At 45.8% G+C, this 26,379-nt stretch overlaps 1 protein-coding gene and 1 non-coding gene across 2 annotated transcripts in view; one reads left to right on the top strand and one right to left on the bottom strand.

Annotated features, from left to right (window-relative positions):
* Positions 1-26,379, bottom strand: part of CLASP1 (cytoplasmic linker associated protein 1) — a 147,659-nt gene that overhangs the window by 99,097 nt on the left and 22,183 nt on the right. The window contains exons 3-6 of the mRNA XM_075829053.1: positions 5,210-5,288; positions 1,852-1,955; positions 1,457-1,548; positions 1,302-1,377 (exon numbers count right to left, since the gene is read on the bottom strand). Of these exons, the coding sequence (XP_075685168.1) occupies positions 1,302-1,377; positions 1,457-1,548; positions 1,852-1,955; positions 5,210-5,288 (351 nt within the window). The remainder of the gene's footprint in view (positions 1-1,301; positions 1,378-1,456; positions 1,549-1,851; positions 1,956-5,209; positions 5,289-26,379) is intronic.
* Positions 5,649-5,774, top strand: LOC142656760 (U4atac minor spliceosomal RNA). Its single transcript, XR_012849741.1, has one exon. It is a non-coding gene; the product is annotated as a U4atac minor spliceosomal RNA (small nuclear RNA).

The following is a 26,379-nucleotide window of genomic DNA, read 5'->3' as shown; positions in this document are numbered from 1 at the left end:
GCAGGACAACTGTCACGTACTGAAAACATGATTACAGTACGGGACAGTTGTCCGGCAGCGAGGCAGGGACTCCTAGCATCGTACATAACTATGATGCTAGGAGCCCGGCTCCCTGCACTGTGTTCGGTCCGGAACTTGCGGCCGAAATACGTCCGTATATTACGGACGTAATTAGTGTGTGCACATACCCTTATGCGGAAAATGACGACCTGAGCCATTCTATTACTCTGAATATTCTGTGGTGCCGGAGTCAGCACGTTCATTATACCGGCGTCTGTTCTGTGACTTCAAGTAGGGGGGGGGGCGACAACCGCTCCTAGCGACTCCAGTGGGGACCGCGTCGGCGTTATATAGTACGATTGAAAAAAGACATGTCCATCAAGTTCAACCAAGAGAAGGGAAATATTTCTACACACAGGAGCGGATATATTTTTTGTTCTAGGAAATGATCTTCAACCTTTTTTGCAGCATCTCCTGTCCCTGCTGTGACGGCTCCTGCGGTGACTATTCCATAGATTCACCGCTCTTACAGTAAAGAAGACGTTGAACCTTTTTTTTCTCCAGTCGGAGGGAGCGCCCCCTTGTTTTTTGTGGGGGTTTTACATGGAACAGGATTTCACCATATTTTTTGTATGTGCCATTAATATATTTATATAAGTTCCTCATGTCCCCCCTCAGTCGTCTCTTCTCATGGATAAATGGGTTTCATTCTTTTAATCTTTCCTCATAACTTACATTCTCCGCGCCCCTTATTGGCTTCGTTGCTCTTCTTTGTATTTTTTCATCCTTTCTATGAACTGGAGCCCAGAACTGAACTGCATATTCTAGATGAGGCCTCACTAATGCTTTGTAAAGTGGCAATATTACATCCCTGTCCCGCCAGTCCATGCCTCTATAATACACGACAATATCCTGCTGGCCTTTGAAGCAGCTGATTGACATTGCATGCTGTTATTGAGTTTATGATTTACAAGTTCACCCAGATCCTTCTCAACAAGTGACTCCCCCAGTGTAGCGCCCCCTAGGACATATGATGCTGCAGGTTATTGGTACCCAGATGCAGAACTTTACATTTATCTACATTAAACTCCATTTGCCAAGTGGACGCCCAAACACTCATTGCATCCAAATCAGCTCATTACACAGCCCGATGGGCGTTCAGATCGTGCTTGGAAAGATTATTACAGTTTTCATTCCATGTATAATTTCCAGGGTTCATGTGAATGTCTTCCCTTCCTGGCCACACTAACGTATGGGAAGAGGGTAACGTGAAACAAGTGGTAAAGGCAGAGCGGCCTCACCTGGCTATTTGGGTCCCCCAGCAGGTTGCATATATGAGGTACAATCTTGCTCAGTGTCAGGCTGTTTGCTCCATATCTGTGGACGAAAAAGAGAGATAGATAATAATGCCGGTGTATTGGAGGACGGAGCGGCTGTCCGAGTATTAGAAACTCACGCGTTAAGAGTGGAGATCAGACAGAGGCAGACGCCTTCCCGAGTGCGGAAGTTCTTGTGTTTAAAGCCTCCGAGCATCCGATCCCAGACATACTGGAGAGACAAGAAATGAAGGGTTAATGCTGCGCAGCACCGCGTACACTAAGCGGATATACAGAGTCCTGGATCAGCAGAGAAACATCCGGGACTGTCAGATATATTGGGTTTGGGGTCCTGATGAGATCTTTCTAATCTTACAACGACCTCAGACCGAGGGTCCTCAGGTGGCAGCGTCAGGCAATGGAAAGGTTTCTCAATGGGTTTACGATGCGGAGACAAGTTTACAAAAGATTTTCTGGCAACACTACAAAGTTTCCTCATCGCTCTTCTGATCAGTGGGAGCTCAGGGCGACTTACCTGCGGACTGGACGACTGCTCCATTATCTTTACAAGCAACGTCTGGTCCTGTTCTCGGACGGAGTCTTTTGCGTCACCCAAGCGGTCAATCAAACTTGGCAGAACTAGAAGAAAATAATTCAGAGTAAGGCCTTATTCACACTTTGCAGATTCGCTGCAGATTTTGCATGCATTTTTTTTTAAGCCCGAACCAGACTTGGATCCACGAGAGCAGACCTCTATAGAGCCTTCCTTTATATATTTCTTCTGTTTAGGTTACGTTCCCAGTTTTAGGATTAAAAAATACATTTAAAAAAAATCTGCAGTAAATCTGCACTGTGTGGACAAGGCCTAAAGCAGCAGCTGCATCATTACAAGAATCATTACTGATAAGATGCAGGAGTCACAAGCTTGGAACAAGGACACCACTAAGGGTATGTTCACCCGCAGGGTTTTCAGAGGTGATTCGGGCGTTTTACGCCTCGAATTACGCCTGAAAAAACGGCTCCATTACGCCTACAAACATCTGCCCACTGCTTGCAATGGGTTTTACGATGTTCTGTTCCCACCAGGTGTAATTTTACGCGTCGCTGTCAAGAGACCGCACATAAAAAGACGCCCCCAAAAAAGAAGTGCATGTCACTTCTTGGAGCCGGTTTTCATGGACTCCATTGAAAAACCGCTCCAATAACGGCCATAAAATACGCCGCGGAAAACGAGTTACAAAAAGGTCTGAAAATCCGGAGCCATTTTCACCTTTCGTATTTTCAGACGTTTTTGGTCACTGCGTGTGAACATACCCTACGGCTTCCGATAGCAGGACTGCGGACGATCTAGTGTGTATGGGGCTGAGAACTGCAGGAGACAAGACTGCGACAGGACGGAGTTTTCGTGTCCTGAATAATTGGCCGAGCAGTGAGAGAAGCAGGAGCAGTAAAAGTTATAGTGAATGATAACAGAAAACAACAGCTTAAAATCTCCGCAAAATCGCATGCGGTTTCACTGCGAATTGCAGCGGTTTTTGGCTTCGCACATTGCAGAAATTCAGTGTAAGGCCGTGTTCACACGCTAAAGTAAGAACAGCGGTAAATTACGGAGCGGTATGCAAGGGAAAGCCTGAGTTTCGGCCGTTTTTAAAGGTTCAAACGTATTTTTTGGAGCGGTTTTTCTATTGACCCAATGAAAAACTGCGCCAAAAACAGCTCAAGAAGTGACATACACTTTTTACGGGGGAATTTTATTTATCCGCCGCTTTTTCAAACGTAAAAAACTCCCCGTCTGAACTAAATACCGTTTTTCCCATTAAAATCAATTGGCAGATGTTTGGAGGCGTTCAGCTTCTGTTATTTTCAGGCGCTTAAGCCCCGAAAAACAGCTAAAACCACTGCGTGTGAACATAGCCTTAAACCGCGCACATTTTTTATGCAGTTTTAACTGCGCAATCAAAACCTTTACGTGTAAACATACCCTTGTGGTTCAGACTGACATTTATCTCATTAGTGGTATGTGCAGCAGTAGTGACATTTACCACCGTCTGAGGGTAACGTGGGTGAGGCCGTATACCACAATATGCACCTCTCTCAATGAGACTGATCTCTCTTCGTAGGCTTAGGTCTATGGGCAGGGCGTCTGCCGGGTCTTTCAGCCTATTGTCACCCATCTCTTTGTTACCAGAGAAGGCGGACGCAGGAATTTACAGCATATCCAATAGCAAGACAAAGCCACAAACACATGAGAGCAAGTACAAAATGCAACTGGTGTACATGGAGCGACCCCACACATAAGCCGACATCAAAAACTCCATGGGGCTGTCCCTTTGAACCATTGGGGTGTTTATGGTCCGTGTCCTCATCATTTATTTCTTCATTTTTATTCATTTTTTTTTCTCCTCGCTACCGCTAAACGCCAGCCTTCAATACACCACTGCAGCCCGGAATTCTGTGCACCGAGTGTAAGCGGACACCACCCCTCCTGTATTTCTGCCAGCTCCCGATCTGGACTCCCCCTGAATGACCGGATCCCTGGAGCCCTTATCAGAATGATTCCTAAATGGCCAAGAGACTTTTCTCTTTCTGGACTCTAAGGCTATGTTCACACGAAGTATTTTGCCGAGTTTTTTTACGCGGAAACCGCGTCCCAAAACTCGGCGAAAACGGCCCGAAAATGCCTCCCATTGATTTCAATGGGAGGCGTCGGCGTCTTTTTCCCGCGAGCAGTAAAAATGCCTCGCGGGAAAAAGAAGCGACATGCCCTATCTTCGGGCGCCTCCGCCTCTGACCTCCCATTGACTTCAATGGGAGGCAGAGAAAGCGTATTTCGCGGTGCTTTATGCCCGCGGCGCTCAATGGCCGCGGGCGAAAAACGCCGCGAAAAGCTCTGCGAAAATCGGCGTGCAGGGAGAGGAATATCTGCCTTAAACTTCCAAACGGAATTTTGAGGCAGATATTCCTCCTGCAAAATACTCCGTGTGAACATAGCCTGAGGCCGCGTTCACACAGTTTTTTGCAGGCGGAAAATCTGCCTCAAAATTCCGTTTGTAATTTTGAGGCAGATTTTCCTTTGCCAGCACACCGATTTTCACAGCGCATTTCGCCTGCGGCCATATTCTCCAGGGGCAAAAAAACGCTGCGAAATATGCTTTCTCTACCTCCCATTGTCAATGGGAGGTCAGAGGCGTAAACGCCAAAAGATAGGGCATGTCCCTTTTTCCTGCGAGACGGTTTTTCCGCTCACGTGAAAAAAACGCCTCCACCTCCCATTGAAATCAATGGGAGGCATTTTCGGCCATTTTTTGGCGCGGTTTCGGCGTCCAAAAAAACTCTGCGTGAACTCCCCATCCCTATTTATATATTTTTTTCCCCTTTTCCCTCCTGTTCGGTTTTCCATGGCTGGTTGTAAAAAGTCAGAAAATATTTACAATAAAAACATGTTGATAAAAAAAAAAAAAAAACACAAAAACCTCCATGGGGCAGATTTAGGATCACGGTCTTAAATTTAGACGACTTAACACACAGACCAGACCGGCATAGGCTGCGTCACATTTATCACAATGGCGGACGCTGTACGATATTTGGTTCATCTTGCTGTTCCTTATACCACCTCTAGGTTGACTCGCCTTACACCAATATTTTGCGCCAGCCATTTCGCACATTTTGTGACAGCCCTACGCCCCGCGTTCTCTCTGTACTTTTATGAACGGTCTGAATTCTGGAGTATCTTCCCCAATGTGTCATATATAGATTTCGTTACTTCTGCATTTATGGGTCATAGATGGAACATGGTCCTGAGATTTCCTGACAGTCTCTAATCTCAGTACGTACGGGTGAGGTGGGTGTAAAGTAGAGACGTATTTTATAATAAATCATATGTTCCAGGTTACCTGTTCCAATCTGAGATCTGAAGCGATCCTGCAGACGTGCGAGTAATGCCGACAAGATGTCCATTCCCAGAAGAGCAACCTGCAGGCAGAAAAGGGACAAAAATAGTTAAACTAAAATAGGACAAAGTTCATCAAATAAGTAAATCGACAAATAAACTTCAATGAAATGCAAAAAATCAGTGCAGTCAGCTGTAATTGTGAGATTTCACCGACATGCAAATTAGCGTATGCAAAGCATTATGGGTAATGGGGCATTTCTTCTAAACAATGAGCTATTTTATTGCATTTTTAAAGGGAAAGAACATGATAAATCCTGCAGCCTGAACTGCGCCCCTGTCTGTTACAATCCAGCAACAATAGAAATGACAACACAAAAAGTCACCGCAAGTTAAAAGAAATTTAAGATTTTCCCAGCAAATTCCAACAACTAAAGAGATCAACCATCCTGGTCTTGGGGTGAGCTACTGGCCAATGAACGTGTAGTGAGGGCAGTACTGCTGACGCTGATGACAACACATACGCGCCACTGGTGTGCAAACACCTGCACGGTGCAATTTTTGGAACCTCCCTTTCATTTAAGTGAACAAAAGGCTTCAAGAGAGTGAAATAAGGGATAAACACCACAAGGTGGCAGCAGAGACACGACTGCAGGAGAGAGACAGCATCTCCATGCTGTAATCTATACCATGAGCCTGCACCCAAATATGGCGAGCTGTCACCCACAGATAGCCGCGGACACCTTTCCGTATTGCTACAGATGGGTTGTCCGTGCACCGTAATTGCAGACTATTTTCACGGTCATGGTGCATGGGGCCTTTCTGTAGATCTACCTTCTGATAAAGGAGGCCATACTGCAGTCTTTCACCCCACATCACCTTCCTGGTTTATATGTCCAGCTGTAAGGCCCCATGCAAACGGCCATGCCCGTAATCACAGCCGGCCGCCGACTGCCGCACGCATTTTTGGGCCGTGCTCCCATACAAAGTATAGGAGCACAGCCCAAAAAATGCAAAAGAACGGACAGGTTTCATAATTTTCTAAACTATTCGACGGCACGGACAACCATCTGTAGCGATAAGGAAGTTGTTCGCGACCAATAGAACTCAATGGGACCGTAATTACGGACAATTTTTAGGGTCACGCGCATGGGGCCTAAGTGAGCAGACGGGAAAAAACATTCAGGCTGAACGGAGAATAAACTAACGAGCGTTCGCTGACAAACCGCTGCATATACGACACAGGTGAGCACTGCTGCTGCCTATACGGCATACAGGTGAGCACTGCTGCTGCCTATACGGCATACAGGTGAGCACTGCTGCTGCCTATACGGCATACAGGTGAGTACTGTTGCTGGTAATGGATAATCATTATGTCTATAGTCCTAATAGACTAGCGTTTCTGACCATTGTTTATAACTCTTCAAAATGTTTCCTTGGTTGTTAGTGGTGAATATTCCGATCATCTGAGAATAGTGCAGAAAAAACACTGGGGACAAATCTTGAGGGACTGGCTGGTGCCGCTTGGAATCGGATGTCAAAATCACTATACTTGGCCCGGACATTTCCTCCCGCTCTAGCACCCGCTTACACAAACCCGGCAGTAGCCACAACGATTTATGTTGCCGTGACTTTCAGATATGGCTTCTCTCTAGTGGCAACTTTGAAGAGAAGACTGCGGACTCATGTAATAGATGTCCGAACAGTCCAAAGGAACGGCGAAGGCGCACACAGCGTATGACGTCACCCACCAGCGCCTGACCCCGCCGTAACGTAGCCACAGGTGAAAAGGGAAGAATTGATTTACATCACCAATAATTCACCATAATGACTGTCCAATCATTGCATCACATCACGGAGGGCTCCCTATAGAGGGCAACACAAGCCAAACCTGTCCATCTGCAGCGGCGAAACCAGTGCGGCTCAATGGATGTAAAAGATATTGACACGTCCATCAGGTCAGGGGAAATATTGGCATCTGTTTGGACTCTAGTGCAGAATAAAAGCTCATGCCCACGGTTGGCATCTCCGACAATATGATGTAGCAGCACATGTTCGGCCAGTGGCAGCTCCTGTATGTGGAAAGTGACACCCCCCCCCCCAGGTCAGTGTGATGGGTTCAGGCCCCTTGGATGTAAACAAGGGACACATTGCTCTGCCTGAGCCGGAGAAACTGGTATCAAGATCATAAGAGAACATAAAACAGGACAAGAAAAAAAACGACAAGCCAATAAATAGCCATAAGCTTATGTAGGACTCCTGGACGGACCAGCTCCCTCCCTATCCACTCGATACTACAGTTCTGAGAGGGACCATGACTGGCAGGGTGGTGCCTTGTGCTGCAGGGTTTCCAGGCAGCAGAAACAGGGGCTGGCTGTATATCACTGGACATTGCCATCTGTGTATACATAACAAGCATCGCAGGTTATGAGGAGAATTATTGACTCGGAGTTAATGAGTTTCACGCTCCAGTGGCTTTCACTGAACGTTTTCTACGGATGGCAAAATCCCGGGCCAAGCAAACAAGTAGCCATAGAATAAACGGAAGAGGGGGACGTAACCGGACAACCGGGAGCAGGTCTGCTAATTACAAATGAAGTTACGGAGCCATCCGCTGTCACGTCCCCTCCGCTGTCACGTCCCCTCCGCTGTCACGTCCCCTCCGCTGTCACGTCCCCTCCGCTGTCACGTCCCCTCCGCTGTCCTCCGATGTGGATAAAGGGATCTGCAATTTGATTGGCTGCTACGGGCGGAAATCTGGTGCAAAGACGCCTGAAGGAGCGGAACTAGCAGATGTCAAGAGCCCCCGATCTAGAATTTGGGGGGCTGTATACAGTTTATGGCAACCAACTGATACCTTGTAAAAGACAATGACAGATCTGACCCCAAACCGTAAAATGTGTTATAAGTTATAAACCTGCAATCAAGATCTATTCTTACCTGGAGCTGTAGAAGACAAACATTACAAGAGATGTATATAATAGGGGGATGCTCCGAGCAGTAACGTCTACGGGTCGCAGCAGTGTCAAGAACACGTCGCATAACGTCCAAACCTATATAATAGAAAAGTGCGGCCCAAGCAGGTGGTGGCATCATCTGAACCGGTGCCACATGCCACAAATCTGAATATGATCTAATCCCCTCAGACAGAAACCATAAGAGTCAGTTCACACGTTGCGTAAATACTATGGTTTTTCCGCAACGGAATTTTTTGTGGAAAATCTGCCGCAAATACAGCAGAAGCAAAGTGGATGAAATAAAACAAATCTCATCCACACGCTGCGTAAAAACAGAGCGGAAAAAACGCTCAGACATTGACCTGCGGTGCGGAGTTTTTTCCGCAGCACGTCAATTATATTTACGTAAACTGTGCTTATCTGTTGCGGGTTTTCCCTATTGAATTCAACGGGGAGGTAAAACCTGCAGCAAATCGCAGTTGCTGCCGTTTTTTTGCGGCGGGTTTGCAGCAATCCCGCCGCAAGAAACGCAACTTCAAAAAAATAATCTCATACTTACCCAGAAGTCTGTGTTCCTCCCTTTAGCGTTTCATCCCATGTGACCACTGCAGCCAATTGCAGGATGTAGCGGCGGTCACATGCGATTAAACCTCATCCCAAGAGGCCGGCCTGGATGATGTCAGAGGGCCGGCATCCTGGGATGACACTGCATCCCATGTGACCGGTCCGCTACAGCCAATCACAGGCTGCAGCGGTCTCCCGGGATGAATCATTATGACAGCAGGCAGGTTAATGCAGCAGTTTTCTGCAGCGGACATTCCGGGGCGAAAAAAAGCACCACACATTTACGCAGCGGATCCGCCCAGTGTGAACACGGCCTAACAGCGTTATACGAGAGAACAGAGCGGACTTATTGTGGAGAAATCTACAATAAGAAACAATGCAGATTTAACCGCAGATTTCACCCTGAAATGCACCACCTGTGCAGAATAAAGCAGAATCAATATGAAAATCCACAGCATTCCCGCAATCCAAACCAAGTTGTTCCGCAATGTGTGAATAGGATTTAAAACCTCGTTCACTTCGGCCTCAAGCACACATCTGTGGCCATTTATACGGCTGCAAATCCCGAATCCGCAGAACATGGCTTCCGTGTGCGGTCTGCAGGTTTAACGGACCAATGAATAGAATGGCCACACTGTTCCGCAAAAAAAACAACAATTGAAGTGTACATGGCCCCATAGAAATGAGGGTCAGGGTGCGATCTGTTAAAAAAACAATAGCACCCGAAGAATTTCACGGACGCGTGCTTGAGGCGTTGCACTGGTGTGAACATACAGGAGGCAGTGGTGCCGCCGCTCCTTATAGATCACCATTATATTCATTATAATCATTATATTTTGCACCAGGACAGGGTGAGGTGGTGGACGGAGGATAAAGCTCTGATTACCAGAGCTCAGGGCTTTAGAGGATCTAATGTGACGTCCTCCGACAGAACATCCTTCATTCCAGGCGGCCGCAGAGCATCACCAAAGTGTGAGCAATCCAGAGCTCAAGTCATAAGAGGACCGCGAGACGCAGAATAAAATCATTCATAAAACTACACATCATGTGCGGCAGAACGCTGCGATCTCACAGGGGCCGACAACAAAGAAAAATGCACCACATGTATTATGTGTTTGACACTTTTTTTTTTTTTTTTGCATCTTCCTCAACAGCTTAGAAAAGTAAGTAGAAAAAAACCTGGCATGGCTACGTGGAATCACAAAATGCGCAAGATTTTTTTTTTTCTTATCTACAGTATGCAGCATTTTTTGGCAGAAAATATTGATGTAAAATACACCAACAATAGTTGGCGTAAGAGAGATGTGTAACGTCTTGCAAGATGCGCCATGTTTATCGTACAGCGAGCGCCACTGCGACTTATTGCTGTAGTTTTATCCGGTGTATTAATAAATCTCCCCAAATAACATTGGGGGGAGATTGTGAAAAACAGGAGTAATCCCTAATTGCAGCAGAAATCATCTGCGCCCATCATCCCCCCCCCCCCCCCCCCAGTTCTGAGGGCGGCATTGTGTTTCCTTAATTCAGGGACCAATATGTTGGGGCTACGGGAGGGAGGATAGAGAAAGGGACAGAAAGTAAAACTATCCATGTAAATACAAGTGACAGTGAGAAGACAAAGCTCCCTCTACCAGCGCGGATGCTAAAATATTCATGCCACGCGCAGCAGCACAATCTTGAGAAAGCAACTAAAATAAAAAGGTGCGAGAGACGGGCGCTCCAGGCTCGCCATCAGTATCGCTTTCATGTGCTGACTGAGCAGACGGGTTTCAGAGCGGAGACACTACAAACATAAGTGGGAAACACATGTGCCGTCTCCTCTGCTGATCTTCCTGGTAGACTGAAAATAAAAGTGAGGAAAGTCACCTCCATACACACGGCCAGCGCGGACAGTGACAGGCGGCCGCGTCACCTACTTGTGCCCTACAAACAGCTGCCACTCACTGCCCCCTCCCCGAACGCTGCTCTGTATACACACAGGGCACCGCTGCTCTATATACACACACACAGGGCACCGCTGCTCTATATACACACACACAGGGCACCGCTGCTCTATATACACACACACACAGGGCACCGCTGCTCTATATACACACACACACACACAGGGCACCGCTGCTCTATATACACACGGCCAGCGCGGACAGTGACAGGCGGCCGCGTCACCTACTTGTGCCCTACAAACAGCTGCCACTCACTGCCCCCTCCCCGAACGCTGCTCTGTATACACACAGGGCACCGCTGCTCTATATACACACACACAGGGCACCGCTGCTCTATATACACACACACAGGGCACCGCTGTTCTATATACACACACACACAGGGCACCGCTGCTCTATATACACACACACACAGGGCACCGCTGCTCTATATACACACACACACAGGGCACCGCTGCTCTATATACACACACACAGGGCACCGCTGCTCTATATACACACACACACACACAGGGCACCGCTGCTCTATATACACACAGGGCACCGCTGCTCTATATACACACACACAGGGCACCGCTGCTCTATATACACACACACAGGGCACCGCTGCTCTATATACACACACACAGGGCACCGCTGCTCTATATACACACACAGGGCACCGCTGCTCTATATACACACACACAGGGCACCGCTGCTCTATATACACACACACACACGGCACCGCTGCTCTATATACACACACAGGGCACCGCTGCTCTATATACACACACAGGGCACCGCTGCTCTATATACACACACAGGGCACCGCTGCTCTATATACACACACAGGGCACCGCTGCTCTATATACACACAGGGCACCGCTGCTCTATATACACACAGGGCACCGCTGCTCTATATACACACACAGGGCACCGCTGCTCTATATACACACACAGGGCACCGCTGCTCTATATACACACACAGGGCACCGCTGCTCTATATACACACACAGGGCACCGCTGCTCTATATACACACACAGGGCACCGCTGCTCTATATACACACACAGGGCACCGCTGCTCTATATACACACACACGGCACTGCTGCTCTGCCAGGGTTAATGATTATATCCCCAGCTGAGTGGCCATAATAAACCTTCACATGAGCACCGCATACAGCGGGAAAACAAGAACGACAGAGACATGAAGCCGCACCGGCCATTTCAAGTCACATCATTAGCGCATTGTTCACACAGGGCAGATTTGAGGTGTTAATAAAAAAAAAAATGCATGAACAGGCCTAAAACTTTTTTGCTTACTTTTTATTATTACTACAAATTACTAATTTATGCAATTAGTCACCACCTCAATTACAGATCTAATGCATATCAGTCACTAATGTAGGGTCTAATGCATTACAATATGCTGTGGATGGTTGATCGCTGGTGATGTTAGTAAAGCGCTCGCTGTTGTTTAGGCGGAAATCGATCACTGATCAGCAGCCGCACAAAGAAGCCGGACCCTGCGCAATACAAAGTGACGGATAACAGAAACCGGGACTGACGGCAGATAAAATGTGACATGTCGCCCACGGATGGGGTGATAAAGACATATTCCAGTTTTAACAAATAAATTATCTTGTTAGAACGCAAAGTTATACAAGTTTCCTGTATAATTTCAATATCAAATCCGAGCCGTTTAAGATCTCTGCTTGCTGTCATTCCATAGGACTGTCCTTTGTCCTGGTCATGTGCTGGACACACAGGTGCAGGGCTCGTTACAGTTGTCAGAGCTGTGTACCTGTGTGATCACCACATGACCAGGACAGATTTTTTTTACCCCTTATTTTACAGTTCTATGATCTGCAGTTAGGCCCGATGCCCACGAACATTGTATACGTCTTTGTGCTGTCCGTTAAACCAGCGGACAGCATACGGACCTACGCGATTCAATAGGGCTATTCAGGTAGTGATTTTCCCATATAATTTCCTCTGCATGTCTTATTCTACACTTTTGCGGACCACGCGCCCGTCTATGGGCGAGTGAAGATCATGGACAGCACACGGACATCATCCATGCCCTGTCCGTGTTTCACACAACAGTTGCTAAAGAAATGCAGAGAAATAAATGTAAAAAAAATGTTCAAAAAACATAAAAATCTCACGCCGATGGCACATAGAACTGCAACGCCTGAAAACAGACATGTTCGTGTGAATGTGGCCTTAGGTCACATGTACACAGCCGTAGATACCCATCCGTAAATACTGTATGTAAAACACGTATCCGTAGTCATTTATAGCCATCCATAAATCATCCACATATAGGGAACGTTGTCCATAAATACGGTCCCTAGTGCATCCGTAATTCATCCAAATTTACATATCCGCAAAAAAAAACAAAAACAGGGAGGAATCTTAGGTAATCCCCCGGCGTCGCATAGCAAGGCTTCCGTAATTACGGACAGCTACACATCCGTAGCAGTCTATAGTTATGGAAGTGCCCATAGACTTCTAAAGGGAGTCTGACATAATTACAGACAAAAAAAAGGACATGTTCAATCATTTCTTAGGCCTCCCGCACACGGCCGGCCGCGGACAGTCACCTGCATTTGCGGGCCATGCTCCCATTATAGAGTATAGGAGCACGGTCTGTAAAAAAAAAAATCTAAAAAAAATAAAATAAAAAAAATAAAACAAAATAGGATATGTCCTATTTTATGCGGATCATGTCTACAGCCCGGAAACCTACCCGTAAATATACAGGAAAGTGTCCGTGGGCAACAGAAACGAATGGGTTTGTACTTTGATCCGCAATTACGGTGCGTAATTGTGGCTCAAAATTACGGCCGAGTTCATGGGGTCTTAGGGCTCATTTAGACTAGCGCAATGCTCGTCCGTGTGCTGTCCACTGAAATAACTCACAGCACACGGACGCATTCATTTCAATGGGGCTATTCAGACACGCATGTTTTTTCACACAGCGAGTGTCCGTTGTGTGAAGCTCACTGCATGTCTTATATTGCTGCGTTTTTGCACACCTTGTTACCCATTGAAAACCACGGAAAACACACTGACGACATCCCTGCGCTGTCCATGCTTCACAATGCTCACAGATCTGGCACGCTCGTGTGAATGTACCCCTCAGTGCTGGAGTTTATGGCGGACAGATCACCACACAATATGAATTTTTACTACATGGGAGGGATTTCACATCTGCATCTGGTGTTGCCCTAGTGGATGATTAAGGAGTTATACAACATGGCGTTGGAGCGTTTTCTGGGGAGCAGCCAAGAGACGTGACACTGACATCATTGTGGCGACCGTGCCCACTCCAGTGCTAACAATGCTGCATTGAAGAGAAGGGACAAGCGGGGAAGGTTACGTATCCTATAACAGGTTGTGGATGCCGGGGAGACGTCTCTTCTACTGTAAGAAGTTTTGGCTGGCTAACAAGTGGTTTGTATATCAAGTGGAGTTACAAAACCGGAATTAAAAAGGAGTTAAAGCCCCTGTAAGTGCTCCTCTTCTGCTTCTTTTCTTTTACAATTGTTCACAGTTTTTTTCTAACTGGGATAATGGACAGCAAGATTGGAGGTTTTCTTCAGTGCACAGTTTGCCATATGTATGCACGACTGGAGCCGGAGTTCCAGGGTGAATATATCTGTGGCAGACGTGAGCATGTTGGTCACCTGGAAGCTCGCAGTAGAGATCCGGAGGAGCAAAATGCAACACTGAGGAGGATAGACAATCTTGAGCGGAGCTTGCTGCTGACTGAGCACGCAGTTAGTGGGGTAGAACTGGAGGGTGAAGACAGGGGTGAGCAGGATCAGGTAAGTAGTTGGGTTAATGTAGTTAGGGGCAGTAGAAAGGGGTCAAAGAAAAGTAAGGCCAATACGGTTTCTGATATTCCAAGCAATATTGCCAAGTTGGGTGATGATGCGAGAGTGTCGGTCTCAGAAATGGCAGCCCTAGTGGATACTGATCTCCCTAACAGCCGGGAGAACAGCCGGGCTAGTAGTCGGCGGGATGGAAATGCAGGTAAGGCAAGACAATTGGTAGTTGTAGGGGATTCTATAATCAACCAAGACCGCCTCAACCGAATGGTTTGCTGTCTCCCTGGTGCCGGGGTTCGGCATGTGGTGGAACGGGTGGATAAATTACTGGGAGGGGCTGGTGATGATCCATCTGTCGTGGTCCATGAAGGTACCAATGACAGAATAAATGGTAGGTGGAGGAGCCTTAAGAATAATTTTAACCCCTTCCCGCTCCTTGACGTACTATTACGTCATGGCAGCTGTATCGTTAGCGCTCCATGCCGTAATAGTACGTCTCGGGAGTAACGGCCGTTTCGGCCGTCCTCCCGACACATACAGGAGCTGTGACGCTGCTGTCTTGTTCAGCAGCTGTCACAGCTCCTACAGCGGGGACCGATCGCTGTGTCCCCGCTGATTAACCCCTTAAAAGCCGCGTTCTATAGAGATCGCGGCTTTTTAGGGGTTAAGCTGCCATCGCCGGCCTGCTACGCGATAGCGGCCGGCGATGGTGACTATGGCAACCGGACACCAAACAATGGCGTCCGGCTATGCCATAGACGGAAGCCTAGTGGGTCCTGACAACTGCTTGCTGTCAGTGAGTAGCTGACAGTTCTAATACACTGCACTACGCATGTAGTGCAGTGTATTAGAATAGCGATCAGGGCCTCCTGCCCTCATGTCCCCTAGTGGGACAAAGTAATAAAGTGAAAAAAAAGTTAAAAAAAGATGTGTAAAAATAAGAAAATAAAAGTTTTAAAAGTAATAAAAGTAAAAATCCCCCCTTTTCCCTTATCAGTCCTTTATTATTAATAAAAATATATAAACAAACAAATAAACTATACATAATTGGTATCGCCGCGTCCGTAACGGCCTGAACTACAAAATTATTTCATTATTTATCCCGCACGGTGAACGCCGTAAAATAAAATAATAAACCGTACCACAATCACAATTGTTTGGTCACTTCACCTCCCAAAAAATGGAATAAAAAGAGATCAAAAAGTCGCATGTACCTAAAAATGGTACTGATCGAAACTACAGTTCGTTACGCAAAAAATAAGTCCTCGCACGGCTTTATTGATTGAAAAATGAAAACGTTCTGGCTCTTAGAATAAGGTAACACAAAAAGTGAATGATTGTTTACAAAACGTATTTTATTGTGCAAACGCCATAAGACATAAAATAAAACCATAAACATCTGGTATCGCCGTAATCGTATCGCCCCGCAGAATAAAGTGAATATTTTATTTATAGCGCACGGTGAACGCTGTAAAAAAAAACGAAAAAAAAAAAATCGTACAATTGCTGTTTTTTAGTCACCACGCCACCTAAAAATAGAATAAAAACTGATCAAAAAGCCGCATGCACCCCAAGAAAACTACAATGGATTCCTCAAGGGGTCTAGTTTCCAAATTGGGGTCACTTTTGGGGGGTTCCCAATGTTTTGGCACCACAAGACCTCTTCAAACCGGACATAGTGCCTAATAAAAAAGAGGCTTCAAAATCCACTAGGTGCTCCTTTGCTTCGGAGGCCGGTGCTTCAGTCCATTACCGCACGAGGGCCACATGTGGGATATTTCTCAAAACTGCAGAATCTGGGCAATACGTATTAATTTGCGTTTCTCTGATAAATCCTTTTGTGTTATAAAAAAAATGGTATAAAGAGGATTTTCTGACAAAAAAAAAATTTAAATTTCACCTCTACTTTGCGCTAAATTTTTGTGAAACACCTAAAGGGTTCATAAACTTTCTAAATGCTGTTGTGAATACTTTGAGGGGTCTAGTTTCTAAAATGGGGTATTTCATAGGGATTTCTAATATATGGGCCCCTCAAAGCAACTTCAGAACTGAACTGGAACCTAAAAAAATAAATAAATGAGGCAATACTTTGCTTCTTACATTACACTGATAATGAGCTGTGTCCACCCCGAGATGACCCCAGTTTTGACCGTTTGTATAAACGGAGACCCCTATTAGACCGTTCCAGTGCCCGGTTTTCCCCAGCATACACCCCGAGAAGTGTATTTCTATTGATGAGTCCCTGGTACATTTTAAAGGGAGGGTTCAATTCCGCCAGTACCTGCCGTGTAAGAGGGCAAGGTATGGCGTGAAGATGTATAAGCTGCGAGAGTGCATCAGGGTATACCTACAGGTTTAGGATATATGAAGGAAAGGCCACCCCCAAACCAGACTGCATCCTGGACTACAATAGGTACATGGGAGGGATGGACTTGTAAGATCAAGCCCTGAAGCCCTACAGCGCCATGCGGTGAGGTATAAGAAGCAGGCCGGGCACATCATACAGATGGCTTTGTACAATGCGTACGTGCTACGTCGATGTGCAGGCCAGACGGGAACTTTCCTGGAATTTCAAGAGGTGATTATCAAGAACCTAATCTTTAGGGACCAAGAAGGGGGGGCACCCAGTACTTCTGGAAGCGGGGCCACACGCATCGTACCAGGGCGGCAACACTTTCCAGGGGAAGTTCCCCAAACTGGCAAGAAGGGAAAAAGTCAAAAGAGGTGCAAAGTCTGCTATAAGAGGGGGATAAGGGAGGACACAATATATCAATGTGACACGTGTCCCGAATAACCAGAGCTCTGTATGAAAGGGTTTTAAAATTTATCATCCATCCCTTGGTTTATAATTTACCCCAATTTTACTTACCCTGATGCACTCCACACAGCTTATCCCCCCACGTCTTTCCCCTCTGGGCCCTGCTGTGTGTCCAGGCAGCTGATAACAGCCACATGTAGGGTATTGCCATACCCGGGAGAACCCACATTACAGTTTATGGGGTGTAGGTCTCAGGTCAAAATGCTCACTACACCTCTATATGAATGCCTTAAGGGTGTAGTTTTTAAAACGGGGTCACTTCTTGCGGGTTTCAACTGTACTGGTACCTCAGGGGCTTCTGCATACATGACTTCGCACTCGAAAATCCCCAGTAGGCCAAATGGTGGTCCTTTCCTTCTGAGCCCTCCCATGGGCCCAAACGGCAGTTTATCACAACAAATGGGGTATTGCGGCCCTCAGAACAAATTGCGCAACAGAATGGGGTATTTTGTTTCTTGTGAAAATAAGAAATTTTCTGCCAAAACTACATATTATTTGAAAAAAATAATTTTGTTTTCATTCCCAGCCCAATTCAAATAAGTTCTGTGAAAAAACTATGGGGTCAAAATGGTCACAACACCCATAAATGAATTCCTTGAGGGGTGTAGTTTCCAAAATGGGGTCATTTGTGGTTGGTTTCTATTGCTTTGATACCTCTGGGGCTCTGCAAATGCGACATGGCACCCGAAAACCAATCCAGCAAAATCTGTACTCCAAAGAACACACAGCGCTCCTTTCCTTCTGAGCCCTCCCATGGGCCCAAACGGCAGTTTATCACCACAAATGGGGTATTGCCGCACTCAGGATAAATTGGGCATCAAAATGGAGTATTTTATTTCTTGTGAAAATAAGAATTTTTGAGCTAAAATGACATATTATTGGAAAAAATATATATTTTTTGAATTCCCAGCCCAATTCAAATAAGTTCTGTGAAGAAACTATGGAGTCTAAATGGTCACATTACCCATAAATGAATTCCTTGAGGGGTGTAGTTTCCAAAATGGGGTCACTTCTGGTGGGTTTCCATTGCTTTGATAACTCTGGGGCTCTGCAAATGCGACATGGCACCCGAAAACCAAACCAGCAAAATCTGTACTCCAAAGAACACACAGCGCTCCTTCCCTTCTGAGGCCTCCCATGGGCCCAAACGGCAGTTTATTGCCACAAATGGGGTATTGATGCACTCAGGACAAATTGGGCAACAAAATTGAGTATTTTGTTCCCTGTGAAAATAAGAAATTTTGGTAAAAAATTACATCTTATTGGAAAAAATGACATTTTTTTAATGTCACAGCCCAATTGAAATAGGTGCTGTGAAAAAACTGTGTGGTCAAAATGCTAACAACAACCATAAATGAATTCCTTGAGGGGTGTAGTTTCCAAAATGGGGTCACTTTTGGTGGGTTTCCATTGCTTTGATACCGCTGAGGCTCTGCAAATGCGACATGGCACCCGAAAACCAATCCAACAAAATCTGGACTCCAACAAACATATAGCGCTCCTTTCCTTCTGAGCCCTCCCATGGGCCCAAACGGCAGTTTATCACCACAAATGGGGTATTGCCACACTAAGGACAAATTGGGCAACAAAATGGGGTATTTTGTTCCCTGTGAAAATAAGAAATTTTGATCACAAATGACATTTTATTGGAAAAAATGACATTTTTTTCATTTCAGAGCCCAATTCAAATACGTGCTGTGAAAAAACTGTGCGGTCAAAATGGTAACAACAACCCTAAATGAATTCCTTGAGGGGTGTAGTTTCCAAAATGGGGTCACTATTGGGGGATTCCTACTGTTTTGGCACCTCAACACCTCTTCAAACCTGGCATGCTGCCTAAAATATATTCTAATAAAAAAGATTACTCAAAATGCACTAGGTGCTTCTTTGCTTCTAGGGTTTGTGTTTTAGTCCACGAGCGCAGTAGGGCCACATGTGGGACATTTCTAAAAACTGCAGAATCTGGACAATACATATTTAGTAGTGTTTCTCTGTTAAAACCTTCTGTGTTACTGAAAAAAAAATGAATAAAATTGAAATTCAGCAAGAAAAATGAAATTTGCAAATTTCACCTCCACTTTGCTTTAATTCCTGTGAAATGCCTGAAGGGTTAAAAAACTTTATAACTGCTGTTTTGAATACTTTGAGGGGTCTAGTTTTTAAAATGGGGTGTTTTATCAGGGTTTCTAATACATAGGCCCCACAAAGCCACTTCAGAACTCAAGAGGTACCTTAAAAAAAAGGCTTTTGAAATTTTCTTAAAAATATGAGAAATTGCTGTTTATGTTCTAAGCCTTGTAACGTCCAAGAAAAATAAAAGAATGTTCAAAAAACGATGCCAATCTAAAGTAGACATATGGGAAATGTGAACTAGTAACTATTTTGGGTGGTATAACCGTCTGTTTTACAAGCAGATCCATTTAAATTCTGAAAAATGCAATTTTTTCAAAATTTTCTCTACATTTTGCAATTTTTCACCAATAAACACTGAATATATCGACCACATTTTACCACGAACATGAAGCCCAATGTGTCACGAGAAAACAATCTCAGAATCGCTTGGGTAGGTTTAAGCATTCCGACGTTATTACCACATAAAGTGAAATATGTCAGATTTGAAAAATGGGCTCTGAGCCTTAAGGCCCAAACTAGGCTGCGTCCTTAAGGGGTTAAAGAACTAGGCTACAAGCTGAAGGGAAGGACCTCCAAGGTTGTATTCTCAGGAATACTGCCTGTGCCATGCGCATCACAGGAAAGACAGCGGGAGCTCAGGGAGTTAAATGCATGGCTGAAGTCTTGGTGTAGAGGAGAAGGCTTTGGGTTCCTAGAGAAATTGGCTGACTTTTCATTGGGGTACAAACCGTATTCTGCAGACGATTTGCACCTAAATGGAAGCGGGTCCGCTGTGCTGGGGGAGAGAATTTTAGCTGGGGTGGCGGAGTATTTAAACTAGGGCTGAGGAGGGAGGTCAATGAACAAAATAAAGGGGTAGTCAGGTTAGAGAGGGGTCAGACTTTATTGGTGGGGGGAGAAATGGACCGTGGGGAGAGGACTAGACAATTGGATAAGGAGATCCTTTTGTTACAATTCAGAAATGAAAATAAAAATGCCCAAATAATGTCAAATAATCACATCTCTGATAATGAAAGTGAAAAACTGAAGGGCAAGTTAAAGTGTATGTTCACAAATGGCAGAAGCCTAGCAAGCAAAATGGGGGAGCTGGAGGCCTTGATACTGGAAGAAAATATAGATATCGTTGGTGTTGCTGAAACATGGCCTGACTCTTCAAATGACTGGGCTGTAAATCTACAGGGTTTTACACTTTTTCGGAAAGGCAGGACAAATAGGCGGTGGTGTATGTTTGTATGTGAGAAGTGATATGAAGGTAGTGGTGTATGTCTGTATGTGAGAAGTGATATGAAGGTGGTGGTGTATGTATGTGAGAAGTGATATGAAGGTGGTGGTGTATGTCTCTATGTGAGAAGTGATATGAAGGCGGTGGTGTAGGTCTGTATGTGAGAAGTGATATGAAGGTGAGTGTTTGAGACAGAGGGTGAAGACTGAGGAGGCTGAAACCTTGTGGGAGGAACTAGAAAAGGGAGGTAAAAACGGAAAAATTACTTTTGGTGTAATCTATAGACCCCCCCAATATAGCGGAGGAGATGGAAAGCCAGCTATATAAACAGATGGAGCGGGCTGCACAGGCTGCTACAGTAGTGATAATGGGAAATTTTAATTACCGGGATATTAATTAGTGTCATGGTTCGGCTTCAACTGCAAATGGGAGACATTTCCTCAACCTGTTGCAGGAAAATTTTATGGGCCATTTTGTGGAAGACCCGAATAGAGGTGAAGCTCTGTTGGATCTGGTCATTTATAATAATGCAGAGCTTGTTGGGAATGTTAATGTTCGTGAAAACCTTGGTAAGGCCCCATGCACACAAACATATTTTTTTCCCGTCCGTAAATACGGGTCCTTTGTCACCCGTATTCCACCCGTATTTACGGACCAGTTTTCTCGGCTATATTGCACTGCACTAATCGGCAGCCCCTTTTCTCTATCAGTGCTGGATAGAGAGAAGGGGCAGGCCTTTCGGGCAGAGTTTCCGCAGTGGAACGCAGCGATTGAAAGTAAAAGAAGTTCATACGTACCCCGGCCGTTGTCTTGGTGATGCGTCCCTCTTCTGACATCCAGTCCGACCTCCCTGGATGACGCAGCAGTCCATATGACTGCTGCAGCCTGTGATTGGCTGCAGCAGTCACATGGGCTGAAACGTCATACCAGGCGGCCGGACTGGAGCAAGAAGAAGGGAGTTCTGGGTAAGTATTAACTTTTTTTTTGTTACAGGTTTTTGAAGTTAACATTAGATATCTATAATGTGAGCGCCGCACATGGTGCTCACTGTCCAGGGTGCTGAAAGAGTTACTGCCGATCAGGGCAGCCCCTTCACTCTATCCCCCACTGATCGTTTAACTCTTTCAGCACCCTGGACAGTGGCTATCCCCTGACGTCGCCTAGCAACGCTCCCGTAATTACGGGTGCACACACGCAGCCACCCGTAATTACGGGAGCCCCATAGACTTCTATGGGCCTTCCCGTGCCGTAATTACGGCCTGAAATAGGACAGGTTCTATATTTTTCAACGGCCCGGGCACCTTCCCGTAAGCAAACGGGAAGATACCCGTGGCCAATAGAAGTCCATGGGCTCGTAATTACGGGCGTTTTTACATTTGTGTGCATGGGGCCTAACAGTGATCACAATATAGTTACATTTTACCTATACTGTAAAAAAGAAACAGGCTGGGAGGGCAAACACTTAATTTTAAGAAGGCCAAATTTCCCCAGGATGAGGGCTGCAATTCAGGATATAGACTGGGAAGAACCAATGTCAAATAATGGGACAAATGATAAATGGGAGATTTTCAAATCTACTTTGTATAATTATAGAGCAAAATGTATTCCTATACGTAACAAGTATAAACGACTAAAATGAAACCCCACATGGCTTACACCTTCTGTAAAAAGGGCAATACATGACAAAAAAATCTGAGGGTACAGCTGTAGCCTTTTTAAAATTATAAAGAGCGCAATAAAATCTGTAAAAAAAATAAAATTAGCAAAAATACAAAACGAAAGGCAGGTGACCAAGGATAGTAAAACAAATCCCCAAAAACTCTTCAAGCATATAAATGCAAAAAAGCCAAATTCTGAACATGTAGGACCCCTAGATAGTGGTAATGGGGAGTTGGTCACAGGGGATCAAGAGAAGGCAGAGTTACTAAATGGGTTCTTTAGCTCTGTATATAGAACAGAAGAGCAGCTGATATAGCCGATGCCAGTGCTGAGGAGCTGATGTAGCCGGTGCCAGTGCTGAGGAGCTGATGTAGAAGGTGACAGTGCTGAGGAGCTGATGTAGAAGGTGACAGTGCTGAGGAGCTGATGTAGCCGGTGCCAGTGCTGAGGAGCTGATGTAGCCGGTGCCAGTGCTGTTAATATATCAGTTGATATACTGAATTGGATGAATGTAGATATGGTCCAAGCTAAATTAAATAAATGTGCACAAGGCCCTGGGACCAGATGGGATACACCCTAGAGTTCTTAAAGAGCTTAGTTCAGTTATTTCTGTCCCCCTCATCATAATATTCAGAAATTCTCTAGTGACTGGTATAGTGTCAAGGGACGGGCGCAGGGCAAATGTGGTGCCTATTTTCAAAAAAAGGGCTCTTGGTCTTCGCCGGGTAATTATAGACCAGTAAGCGAAACATCAATTGTGGGGAAAATGTTTGAGGGGCTATATACAGGATTATGTGACAAAAAATAGTATTATATGTGACAGCCAGCACAGTTTTACCAAGGACAGAATTTGTCAAACCAACCTGATATGTTTTTATGAAGAGGTGACCAGAAGCCTAGGCAGAGGGGTCGCTGTGGATATAATAATTATATGAGGGGTGAGGAGAAGCCTAGACAGAGGGGCCGCTGTGGATATAATAATTATATGAGGGGTGAGGAGAAGCCTAGACAGAGGGGCCGCTGTGGATATAATGATTATATGGGGGGTGAGGAGAAGCCTAGACAGAGGGGCCGCTGTGGATATAATTATATGAGGGGTGAGGAGAAGCCTAGACAGAGGGGCCGCTGTGGATATAATTATATGAGGGGTGAGGAGAAGCCTAGACAGAGGGGCCGCTGTGGATATAATGATTATATGAGAGGTGAGGAGAAGTCTAGATAGAGAGGCCGCTGTGTATATAATGATTATATGAGGGGTGAGGAGAAGCCTAGACAGTGGGGCCGCTGTGGATATAATTATATGGGGGGTGAGGAGAAGCCTAGGCAGAGGGGCCACTGTGGATATAATGATTATATGGGGGGTGAGGAGAAGCCTAGACAGAGGGGCCGCTGTGGATATAATGATTATATGGGGGGTGAGGAGAAGCCTAGACAGAGGGGCCGCTGTGGATATAATGATTACATGAGGGGTGAGGAGAAGCCTAGACAGAAGGGCCGCTGTGGATATAATAATTGGGGCCGCTGTGTATATAATGATTATATGAGGGGTGAGGAGAAGCCTAGACAGAGGGGCCGCTGTGGATATAATAATTATATGAGGGGTGAGGAGAAGCCTAGACAGAGGGGCCGCTGTGTATATAATGATTATATGTGGGGTGAGGAGAAGCCTAGACAGAGGGGCCGCTGTGGATATAATGATTATATGAGGGGTGAGGAGAAGCCTAGACAGAGGGGCCGCTGTGGATATAATGATTATATGGGGGGTGAGGAGAAGCCTAGACAGAGGGGCCGCTGTGGATATAATAATTATATGAGGGGTGAGGAGAAGCCTAGACAGAGGGGCCGCTGTGTATATAATGATTATATGTGGGGTGAGGAGAAGCCTAGACAGAGGGGCCGCTGTGGATATAATGATTATATGAGGGGTGAGGAGAAGCCTAGACAGAGGGGCCGCTGTGGATATAATGATTATATGGGGGGTGAGGAGAAGCCTAGACAGAGGGGCCGCTGTGGATATAATGATTATATGGGGGGTGAGGAGAAGCCTAGACAGAGGGGCCGCTGTGGATATAATAATTATATGAGGGGTGAGGAGAAGCCTAGACAGAGGGGCCGCTGTGGATATAATGATTATATGGGGGGTGAGGAGAAGCCTAGACAGAGGGGCTGCTGTGGATATAATGATTATATGAGGGGTGAGGAGAAGCCTAGACAGAGGGGCCGCTGTGGATATAATGATTATATGGGGGGTGAGGAGAAGCCTAGACAGAGGGGCCGCTGTGGATACAGTGTTTTTGGACTTTGCAAAGGCATTTGACATGTCCCTCATAGACGTCTAATGGGTAAATTAAGGACTATAGGTTCAGAAAGTAGAGTTTGCAATTGGATTTAGAATTGGCTGGCCTGTTTTAGGCTGGGTTCACATGTCGTGGTTAATTGCGTTTTTTTATGCAGAAAAAAACTTGTTATTTTGTGATTACTAATTGATAGTTAATAGATGCACAATTTTGCAGGTAAAACTTCAGTATTACCTGCAAAATCATGCAGCCATTATCAAGTCGTAATCTGCGCCTACTGCACGTGGGCATGATTTTCAGTCTGTACGTAAAATGAAAATGTTCCCATTTACTGACAGCAAGCAGAGTTTTCAAAAATAGAGATGACTTAAAACAAAATATTCATGATACAATGATTTTGCTTTATATACTGGAGACTGGACATACTTATGGTGCTTTTTTTCTTCACACAACTTGTCAAAATGTCAGCAGCCACTTGTAAAGCATCTCCCGAATATACGAGGGCACCATTTCAAGTTTACAGACACCAAAGATGCAGAGTTATTTTACAAATTACTGAATTGTACAAACCGGTGCAGGAGCTCCGCACACACAGCAGAGCAGCGTTTCATTACATCCATAGTGCGAATTGTATTCATCAGATGCCAGTGGTGCTCCAGAGCTGCATTCAATACACTGAACCCTAGTCACTCAGCGCGTCATGCTCTAATAGAGCATTTAACAAGAGGATGTCTAAACCAGACAAGCACTTTACTATTTCATGCCTGTAGATCCTCCGGCAGAGTAAGGCTGGATTCACACCAGCACATTACGTCCGTAATGGACGGAACGCATTTCGGCCGCAAGTCCCGGACCGAACACAGTGCAGGGAGCCGGGCTCCTAGCATCATAGTTATGTACGTTGCTAGGAGTCCCTGCCTCTCCGTGGAACTACTGTCCCGTACTGAAAACATGATTACAGTACGGGACAGTTGTCCCGCAGCGAGGCAGGGACTCCTAGCGTCGTACATAACTATGATGCTAGGAGCCCGGCTCCCTGCAGTGTGTTCGGTCCGGGACTTGCGGCCAAAATACGTCCGTCAATTACGGACCGAACATGCTCGTGTAAATCCAGCCTAACAATGCTACAATTGTGGAGTCCACCGCATGTTATCATTGCTCTAGCATAAGCTCATATTCCTTGGCAATGAGCAGCTGTGACATCGAGTCATTCTGGCCACCTCAACCGCTGCCACCAGAGAAGCGCAGGGTATTTGTAGGTCACAGTATCTTTAGCAGCACAGGACTCCAAAAATGGATTATACACCAGTTAATTCAATTTCTTGTACCCAAACCCCTGAGCAGTGGGGTGAACATGAAATGCAGCGACCCTGCTAGAGTCACCCTGCACCTCCTCCGCCCTCAGCAGGTGGGAAGCGCCCGGCCGCTGCTGTACAGGGTAGAGGTTGGGGCTGGAGAGAGACCATGTTCAGTTACTCTGCTTCTAATAACCTGACTTGGCTCCGGGGTGACGTGCACTGGATTATTACTGAACATTCATGTACACGCTGCGTTTCCTGCAGAGGACACGAGAGCAAACCGGCTGGATGGCAACTGAACTGGCCAAACGTAGTCCCACCGCTAGATACCGGTGTGGACAGAAGTCCGGCTGCACCTCCAGCAATAAGACGCATACAGGTACAAGGGTGGACAAATCACTGAGGACTTGAGTAATCGCACACAGATTTTTTTTCAGCAGCAAATCTAAAGAATCTGCCGCAAAATCAG

Source organism: Rhinoderma darwinii, chromosome 6 (assembly GCF_050947455.1).
Source record: "Rhinoderma darwinii isolate aRhiDar2 chromosome 6, aRhiDar2.hap1, whole genome shotgun sequence".
Classification (NCBI taxonomy): domain Eukaryota; kingdom Metazoa; phylum Chordata; class Amphibia; order Anura; family Rhinodermatidae; genus Rhinoderma; species Rhinoderma darwinii.
This window is presented reverse-complemented; position numbering and strand designations above follow the sequence as displayed.